We start from the raw sequence: 9,765 nt of genomic DNA, 5'->3' as shown, positions 1-9,765 counted from the left end.
TATCCGACGGGCGTACCTGCTCCCCCACCGCCGCCGAACGGAGGCAACGCCTTATCGCTGTCGTTGCAGTATTATACTCCTCGCTGTGCCTGGAAAAGAGTGAACGTGAGGATGATGTGACATGACCGAGGCTGTAGCGAGTCAGTGTCGGAGCTGGGATGAGACGCCCGCACCTTACACAGGCCGTGCTGTTTTCTGCACTGTTGAGCTGCTTTTGCTGGATCCTAAGACACAGTCGTTCAACAGAGGACCGAAAGGCAAAAGCAGTGGTGTCTGGTGGGAGGGAGGGGGTGTGCAGCGGTGCCCGGCCGCTCCAAGCTGACCCTGGTCTCAATGCAAGTCCCGAGACCCGTCCCCTGCCTGCGTCACCCTCGTGTCACCCAGGGTCCTGGGTAAACTGGAGCGGGCTGGAAGCAGGGCTGGGCGGCCGCGGAGCCGGCAGGAATCCCGACCGGCAGCCCCTCAACAGCTCCCATCCGCCGCTAACCATTTCTGCCGGTATCCGCAGTCCTGAGGCTCCCGTCGCAGGCGCCAACAGCTCCGGGGCCCAGGAGCCCGGGCTCGGGGATCGTCCACGCCAAACCCCACTCCCGCTTCGCGGCAGGGCTGGTGCTGAGCCGCGCGGGAGCTTGTGCCCTTGTGCTGCGTGGCCAAGCCTCRGCTGCGGCTGAGCACGCTCACCCCGAGATGCGCCTTTCCATCGGGAAAAAMCCCCATACGGGACACTGGGGTGAAAACCCCCATGCAGGACACCTATCGCCTTTCACGGAGAAGCAGCCAGGACTGCGAAACGGCAAAAASGGCGGAATGAAAACAAGGTGTTTTCTTCGACCGTAGGAGATTTGTGCTTTCACTCGGGTTATCGTGGTTCTTGGTGAATCTTCACACCAGGCGCGACGCCCCGGCCCCTGGGACGGGCTGGGAGCAGCGCTGCCTCCGGCGCTGGGCATGTTTTAACGGGAAGCAAGGGTAGCTGTCACCAGGCACAGCACCAAGGAGCCAAGGCCGCTGTTTCCCGGCGCGGGCTGCGATTTGCTGCTGCGCTTCCTCCCGCGCGGCTGCCGGCGGCACTCGCCACCCAACACCGCAGCGGGAGCCGCGGCAGGCCGGTCGCCGCCGCCGCGAAAGCGAAAGCGGCTCCTGCTCCGTGGCATGAATGAAACCAGAGGGTGAAACAGCAGCAGTGCAACCAGGCAGCCTTGCTCTCCGCGCTGCAAATGGAGACGCAACGCGAGTGGGGAGTATTTTATTGCCAAGGTGGCTGAGCAGCACGTGTGCTGCTGCCGCTGCCGCCTTCGCCGGGCTGCTGGCTCCCAGGCGGAGCTGCCGAGCGCGGCCGCCAGCGTCGCGCCTTCCCTGGAGCAAACGGTCCCGGTGCTCCAAGCCTGGCCGAGGTCTCCCCACACACGTGCAAACTCAGCCYCATCGGGCCCTGGGACGGCTGCAATCCCGTGGGCTGTCTGCATCCCCGAATTCAGGAGCCCRGGGCTGCAGGGGGCTGCGGGGGCGAAGGCGCTGAGCAGCCGTTCCTGGGACGTTCACAAGTGCCCGTGGTGGAAATCGGTTGCCGTCTATCGCGGCATCTGTAGTTAGGAGCTGGCCTGTGGTTCCCGTGCAGTCACAAGCATCAATAACTATTGACGCTCCCAGCGAGCGAAGGCCCCTCACCGCCGCCTCCAGCCCGGCGGAGGCAGGAGGCTATTGCTGTAAACGAGGGGCTTTCTGAAGATTTGGGTGACATTATAGCAGCTGCCTTAAACCAGGGCAGCAAACTTTCCTACACAGCTACTTCTTGTGACCTAAAATACTGCCGTGCTTAGTCTGCCTCTTTCTGAGGCTCGAGCGATGGTTATTTCTTATGGGGGCGGGCATGAAAAACCCCAAGCGCCGCTCCCCCGCTGCGGTACCGCCGCGGCAGCGGTGCTGCCAGGGCAGCGTCTAGCCGGCGGGCGCCTCCAGCCGAGGGGAAGGCCCCCGGCGAGGGGTCCGCGCGGCGCGGGCGTCGAAGCCGCCGCGGGGCGCCAGCGGCGGGAGCTCCGCAGCCGCAGCTCGAATCAAAGCGGCGAGCGCGACGCGGAGCGAGCGCAGCGCCCCGGCTCGCTTCCTGCCTCTAATCGGCCCATCGCCGCGAGGGAGGGGGGTTCCCCGCGCTGGGTGCTCACCTTCTGCCTCCTGCCGCCTCTCACCGCCGGCCCTTCTTGACACACATCGGCTTCCTGCCTGCAACTTTCACGCCACTTCCTACCGCCGGTATAATTTCCCCAGAGCGTTTTGTTTCGCAGAATGAAAAAGGGGAAAAGAAAAAAAAAAAAAAAGAACAGCAGACTTGGCTGCAAGGTCCCAGCAGCAGAAAGCCGCCGTCGCTGGGCCGCACCGTCCCCTGCGCATCCCGCACTGGGCCRCTTGCCGGCCGAGGAGCTGTGGGAGCTCGCAGCGTCTTCCCAGCTCCCGCAGCGCCGGTGGCTCCCGCAGCACCGGCAGAGGCTGCTCCTGCGCGTCCCCACCAGGTGCCATCCTCCAGCACGTCCCCACCAGGTGCCATCCTCCGGCGTGTCCCCACCAGGTGCCATCCTCCAGCGCATCCCCACCAGGTGCCATCCTCCAGCGCATCCCCACCAGGTGCCATCCACCTGCGCATCCTCACCAGGTGCCATCCTCCGGCGTGTCCCCACCAGGTGCCATCCACCTGCGCATCCTCACCAGGTGCCATCCTCCGGCGTGTCCCCACCGGGTGCCATCCTCCGGCGCGTCCTCACCAGGTGCCATCCTCCTGCGTGTCCCCACCAGGTGCCATCCACCTGCGCATCCTCACCAGGTGCCATCCTCCAGCACATCCCCACCAGGTGCCATCCTCCAGCACGTCCCCACCAGGTGCCATCCACCTGCGTGTCCCCACCAGGTGCCATCCTCCTGCGTGTCCCCACCGGGTGCCATCCTCCTGCGCGTCCCCACTGGGTGCCATCCTCCTGCGTGTCCCCACCGGGTGCCATCCTCCTGCGCGTCCCCACTGGGTGCCATCCTCCGGCGTGTCCCCACTGGGTGCCATCCTCCAACGCGTCCCCACCCGCAGTCGGCTCTGGTTTGATACTGAAAGCGTCTCGCTGCCTAGGGAACGGTGTGATTTTTGAGGCCGGGGAGAAGGGCAGGTGCTCGGTRCCCCCATCCAGCGTCTCCTCCGGGTGAGCGGGGACGCGCGGAGCTGCCGGGCGGGAGCTGGCCCCACCGCCACCACCGTTCCTGCGCTGCTCAGGGCCACTTCTCCGCCTCAAGCCGGGGCCCACGGCCGGCTGCACCCCGGCACCCGGCTCGCTGCCACCAGCGCGCTCTGGGGGCCCTTTTCCAAAACGCTTTCCTGCCTTTCAGGAAAGCGGGAAAAGCGCTCCATGGCTCCAGCCCTTCTTTAGAGAGCGGATTAGGGCCGGTGAATAGGAACTGCCTGGCTAATGAAGTGCTATTACCCACGGGCTAATTGCGTCCTGACATAGCGCAGGCCCTGGCCGCGCCGTGCTCCCGTGCCGTGCCCCCTTGCGCCGGCGGCCGGGGCCGGGGCCGGGCAGCGCCGCGGTCGCTACAGACAGCGCGTCGCCAGCGTAACCCCGCGTGGAAAATGCGGAGGTGGAGGGGGACCCGTGTTAATTAGCTCGGGAGACGCCAATCTCCTCGCATGTGAAACGCGAGCCGTTTTATGGAGAGAAGTCAAACAGGCCTCGCATTGCTTTCAGGGAGCCCAGTAAAACAGAAGGTGATCCATAAATATGTATGTTATGCTGGATTTAAAATACTTTCTGATGATTTTCTAGGCAGCTCTCCAATAAGTTACAGCACAGCATTGCTATTGTAAAGCCATAGTCTCGGGCTGGTTAAACTTGTGCTTATTACTATAGGGAGGATAAGGATTTTTGTTGTGCGTGTGCTTTTCTTTTCCCTCCTTATGCCAAACCGTTAAGCCTCAGATGAAGAAATTAAATATAACCGCTTGACGGTTTTATTTTTGCCTTACCGCCGTGCCGCGAAGCGCTCGGGACCCTCGCGAGGCTTTTCCTGCGGACGCGTTTTGTGGCCTTTCTGTGCCGCTCGCGCCGATCTACCCACCTGCTTGCAGCCCCGCGCGCCGTCCCCAAGGGCTGGCGAAACGGAGCTGTCCTCGCGCCGTGCGCGCAGCGGCCGGCTTCGCTCGCTCGGCCCGGGAGGGCGCCGGCGCTCGGCACGGGCAGAGCCGGCAGCGCGGTGCCGCAGCGCGGCTCCAGGGCGCCCGCGCTCTTCGTCCCTCGGGAAGAGCTGCGCCCTCCCGGCCCCGTTATCAGCTCATCACCCCATTAAAGATTAATTAGAGGTTATTGCTGGTGCCGATAGCCGGCGCCCCGCCGCAGCAGCCGCACCTGCGGCTTGTTTGCGCACYCGCCGCCTCGCGGCGAGCTGTTGACGGACGGGGGCTTGGGGCGGCCGCTGCCGCGGGAGCCCCGTCGCTCTGCCCGTGGCGCTTTCAGCTCTCGGGGCTGCCGCTGCGAAACGCGGGTCGCGCCCGTCCCCCGAATCAGAAACACTCGCCCCGGCGGCTGAGCTCGATAAGGGGCCTTTCCCGGGGGCCTGCCCTGCTCCCGCCTGCTTATTCGGCTTTTTCTCGGCAAGGGAAGGGCCAAAAGGGGAATTAGGGCACTGCGCCCCGGGCCGGGGGGTGAGGCAGGGCTTGGGCTGCCTTCGCCCGGGGCTGCGCGCTTTGGGGCGCAAACCCGCTTTGGGGGCCGCCGGGATCCGAGCGTCCGAGCACCGTCCCGCTGGCGTCAGGCTTCCGCCAAAATACGGCGAGTTGGGGGCGTCGGGCCRCCGGGGCGGCACCTCTCCTGCAGTCTGGAAAACCTGCCGTTAGAGACGTTGTACCGTTTCCATGGAAAGGGGAATGTTTCTTCCTTCTTTCTCCTTCTTCTCCCCCTCTTCCTTCTCAAAAYGTCCCATAGGGAAGAAGTGGTTTGCGGAGGACTCTGGGCGCGGAGAGGCTCCCGTGGCCCCGCTGGGAGCCTCCCTTCATCCCCGTCRGGCCGTGGAGGGGAAAGACGATCCCCTCGGCGAGGAACCGCGCTTCATGGCTCCCCTGAGGCCCTGAACGGGCTCCAGGAGCCGAGGGGACGGACGTGCTCGTTTGAAGCTCCCGCCCAGGGCCGTGGAAGTCAAAACGGGGCGTTCAAGCGCTGGACTCGGCCCGCGCCTCACGCCGGGGAGCAGGGCCGGCCCCGAGGAGCGAGCGAGCCCGCCTGCCCGCCCGCCCYGCGCTGGGGCTGCCCCCGGCCTCCCGCCCTACCTGCGGCGCGGCTGATTGAATCCCGGCTTTTACGAGCGCCGACGCCGTAATCGCTTGCAGATGGTCACACGAGGTGGCCACCAAATGGTTCCTCCCGTTACGCGCAGGGCTTCCCCCCGCCGCCGCCGCCACCGCGGCTGCCGCCTGCCCTACCTGCGCGGGACCCCCGGGCTCCAGGCGGCAGCTTCGCCCTGTCTTTATTTCCCGTGTCATTAAAAAAGAGGGGGCGGCCGAGGCTTCGCCACGAGCCCTCCGGCTTTGCCGCGCAGGGCGCGCGCGGCAGGCCAGGTGGGGGGCCGCCGTTCCCTGCCCGGCTCCCGGGGCTTCCTGGCTGAGAACGAAACGCGGGAACCGATTGCAGCAAGGTGTAGTGCCCCGCCGCCGGGTGCCGTTCGCCGTCGCCCAGCCGCAGCCGCGCCGGCTGTCGCGGGAAGGAAGGGGTGACTTGTCCGTGGTGGCAGCCGCAGATCCRGAGGGACGTGAGGGCACCGGCCCCRCACCGCCCCTGCGCGTGGAAGCRGTGATCCTTTTGCAGTCGGAAGCGAGCATCTGCTCAGCGGACGGGCAGGCGAGGAGGGCGAGGAGGGCGATGAGGCCACAACCGTGAGCCTGAGGTGGGAAACCAGTCCAGAACCGGGTGTAAACCGGGCAGCTGGAGGTCCCGCGGTGCCAGACCAACATCCCCATGTCCCGGGGGTGCTATGGGCATGGGGGGCTCGGGCCGGCGCCTGCCCATGGATGGACGGACGGAGGGCCGGCTGCGGGGCAGCGGAGGGAGCAGATGCAGCCGGCGGCACAGGCGCCCACGGGCTGCTCCTTTGTGATTCAGAGCAGGCCGCGTTCCTTTTTCCCGCGGTTTTAAGGCTGCATTTGTGTTTGAATGCCAGCGGGATTTGTCCGCTGGAGCCCAGGCCGTCCTCCACCCATTTTGTACCTCCGCTCCGAGCCCGGCGGCCCAGCCGGCCTCTGCACAAAGCCCGCGGCACAGCCCAGAGCAGCAAAGGTTGCTGAGAAGGGTTTTCCCAACTCTCATTGCCTGCCTTGCCAATATTAACCTAAACCCCCGCAAACGGGGCCGGCAGCATTTCTCCCTGGTAGGTGCCAGTGCAGGGAAGAAGCAAGAGCCCAAACGAGGGCGGAAAGGGTTTCGGGGGGCCGAGCCTGGCACCTAACGGGGCACCGCAGCCGGCACCACTACGACAGCTCCATCCATCCCGCCATCCGGTAGCGCCCATTCGGGCTGCAGAAAATCCTCGGCCTCTTCCAAACCGGTGGCAGCAGCAACACGCAGGGACGGAGGGCAAGGCGCAGCCCTTGCTGTGCGCTTAGGYGCACGCTGCAGGTCCGTAATACACGCAAGCAGCAACAGGGCAGTCTTGGGTTCAAAAACCTGAGAAACGAATAAACTCGGTGCCCAGCAAACGAGGATCTCAAAGCACCCAACCTGAGCAGCCTCTGCTTCCTTCCCATCAGCTCCTTGACCTTCCTCCCCAGCTCCTGCAGGTGGTCCTTCCTCCAAACTTGTCTTTTTTAACTCTTTCGTTCCTTTTGCAAATCCAGGGCTTTATAGCTGGAAAGCTGCAAGCAATTAGTGGCCGCCTCCCTCCCCCGCTTCCTGTTGGGAAAAGGAAGAGCCGAGCACACAGCAGAGCAGCCCCCAGACCTTCCTGCCCYGCGGAGCAATAAAGTAATGAGTCCAGCTCGGCTGGGAGAGTTGGTTTATACCGGGTTGGCGCTTAATTAAAGACCGGCCGGGCAACAGGCCTGCTCCGTTTTACAGCCACGCATCTTCCTGCTGCGCTGCAGCGGCAGCGGGGCCAGCCAGGAGCCGGTGCTGGCTGGGATGCGGGCCGACCGGGATGCGGGCCGACCACGCGCTTCTGTGCYCAGGGTAAAAGCAATGCCCTGGGACGGCACTGCGGGAACGCAGGGTGAGGGGGAGACACGGCACAGGAACAAAATCCCAGCACCAGGGGAGCCCAGCAGCCACCCGGAGCAGCCCAAAGGCAGCTGTGGCGGCKCCGGCACGCGGCAGGGATTCGGGGCACGGGCGCTGGAGAGACCAGCCCCGGAGCATCCACCCCCAGAGCCGCCCTGCTCCGCTCCCTGCCGCGGGGCTCGGGGCAGGCAGGGCCGGGCAGGCAGCTGCGCCGGCCCAGGCAGAGCCACGGCGGTGAACCGAGCGAAACCCCGGAGCTCGGGGCACAGCGCAGTTCCCCTTTCCCCCCRGCTCCAGCCCGGCCAGCAGTCCGGGCAGGAACTGAGTCAGCCTCGCTTTCCTCCCGCAAGCGGCGTCACGGGGTGCGCAGAGCCGCGGCGAGCGCCATGTGCAGCTCACCTGCACCGAAGGCCGGCAGTGCGGCCGGCAGCCCGCCCACGGCACCCAGGTCCCGCTCGGACCCAGCAAGGGAGGGAGCCGGGGCGCCAAGCACCCCAAGTACCCACAAGACTATATTATAAATTAACCATTTTATTGAATATCAATAAACTGTATATAATTATATAAAAAGTTTCATCAGTACAAAATTGTGGCACAAAAAAAAATATATATAAATACCAGTGTACCTTTGAAATGTAAACATCTTCTTTGTTATGATGCTGTGAAAACACTGTCCAAAGAAAGATGCATTCAGGAGGCACCTGTCAATAACCATAAATAGCGCTTTTGGCACACACCTGTCGATGGGCAGCCCTCGGACAGGCCACCATTGTATCAGCTGACAAGTGCCTGCTATTAGTCACAGTTCTCTTGAAAAGCAGTTGTTAAGAGTCATATTAACAGGTGCTTGAGTGCATAGCTGCTCTGTAAACAGGATTCTTGTTTGAAATGGCTACCAATGCCTTTTATGGACACTGTTAATCTCGGAGGCATTGCAAATTGTCATTGTGCTGGGGAGAAGCAGCTGCTTCACAACTAATGTGATACTGTATTATTGCATAGTTACACCTTCTACAGGCGGCATATATACAGACGGGGCAGGGGAACGGGGTTTGGCTTAACACTTTTTGTCCTTCATTAAAAAATAAAATATTGGTTCTTAAAAAGTTACCAAGTGGTTATGGTAAAAAAAGAAAACAAAAACAAAAAGCAAACCCCAAAGCTACACATTTGCAATGTTTTTATACCAGCGGTGTGGTCAGGGTGCAGGTCCCACCCTGCAAGGTGCTGAGTGCCTTCAGCAACCAGTAGGCGCCTGGTGCAGGTCTATGGCAAAACCCCTCCGGCAGCGTCAGCAGGCTCGAGCTGCGCCCGCAGGATTCGGCTCTCGCCCGCTCGTTTTGCCACCCGCGCCCGAGCGCAACGGGAGAGTCCAGTCCCGCACCCACAGAGGTCGTCGCTACCGACTCGGGTGGGAGAAGGATCAGGCCTTAAAAATTGCACAAGAGGCACAAAACGAGGAGTGTGGAAGAAGTCTCTTAAGGCCTGGAGTAGCTGTGTATGCAGGTCGGATACACACTGTAATGGCAACACCAAGGAAACTAACTCCTACAGAAACTAGTTACAATATACGTATTTGCATGTTAAGAGTCCGCGGGGTCCCGAGTCCTTAGCGTGTTCCAGAACAGCCCGTTTCTTCGTGTTTGTGAAGAAGTGACATACGGGAGAAAGTCCGGGAGCAGGTTTTGCATTGATACTTCTTTACATCTGAATGGGTCTGCAGGTGGGCTCGGAGATTAGAGCGGTCAGCAAAGGCCCGATTGCAGTGTGTACAGGAAAAGGGCTTTTCACCTATGAGACAAAGAGAAACGTTCCCAATTAACCAGTGCATCAACACATGGAGCATATCAAAGAAGGGGCCATTCATTAGCCAAAGTTGGTGAAGAGCACTGAAAAGAAGGGCTCAGTGTTATTATTCGCACGGAAAGCTAAGGGAGGTGCGTACGCCACTCGCTTAGGGGAAAGCCTCGGACTGGGGAATTTCCTGCTTGCAGAGAAATCTCGTGTGAGCCACGGAAAATGAACGCTAGAGCCAGCTGCAGAGTCCAGCCAGTTTCCCATATAAATGCAGACAATATCCAGCTCCTAGCCGGAGCTAAGGGAAGCGTTTGCAAAGCAGCAAGAGCGCGCGGCACTACGTGTTAATCATATCATAGCAGGCAGGGGCTGAGCGCAGCGGGCTCCGGGGCGAGTATAGCTATTTCCTTCTCCGAAGCCTTCGCTCCCCCTTCTCCCTCCCCGGCTCGCATTGAAAAGCCCGGGCAGGGTGAATTCCTGTCAGAAAGGCTCTTTGGGAGGAAACAAATGCGTATGCTCAATTTGGAAAGCACAATTAAGTCTTTCTAGCTTCCTTCAGACATCATCTTTAGTACGTTAAGAGGGTGTGAAATCAGTGCCAAGTAACAATTAAACTGTCCCTGCAGCAGGCACAAAGGATGCTCGGGGCGACGCATTGTCGCGGGGACACTTGTGGGACGGGAGCGGGAGGCCGCGGCGGGCTGGCAGCTGCGGCCGCCCCGCGCTAACAGGT

At 62.0% G+C, this 9,765-nt stretch overlaps 1 protein-coding gene across 1 annotated transcript in view; it reads right to left on the bottom strand.

Annotated features, from left to right (window-relative positions):
- Positions 1-7,750: 7,750 nt before the first annotated feature.
- Positions 7,751-9,765, bottom strand: part of SNAI1 (snail family transcriptional repressor 1) — a 3,704-nt gene continuing 1,689 nt past the window's right edge. The window contains exon 3 of the mRNA XM_026087403.1: positions 7,751-9,026. Coding sequence (XP_025943188.1) covers positions 8,845-9,026 — 182 coding nt within the window. The 3' untranslated portion in view covers positions 7,751-8,844. The remainder of the gene's footprint in view (positions 9,027-9,765) is intronic.

The sequence above is a fragment of the Apteryx rowi genome, unplaced genomic scaffold, assembly GCF_003343035.1.
Source record: "Apteryx rowi isolate R43461 unplaced genomic scaffold, aptRow1 scaffold_0, whole genome shotgun sequence".
Lineage (NCBI taxonomy): Eukaryota > Metazoa > Chordata > Aves > Apterygiformes > Apterygidae > Apteryx > Apteryx rowi.
The sequence above is the reverse complement of the archived record's forward strand: the minus strand, read 5'-3'. Positions and strand labels throughout refer to the sequence as shown.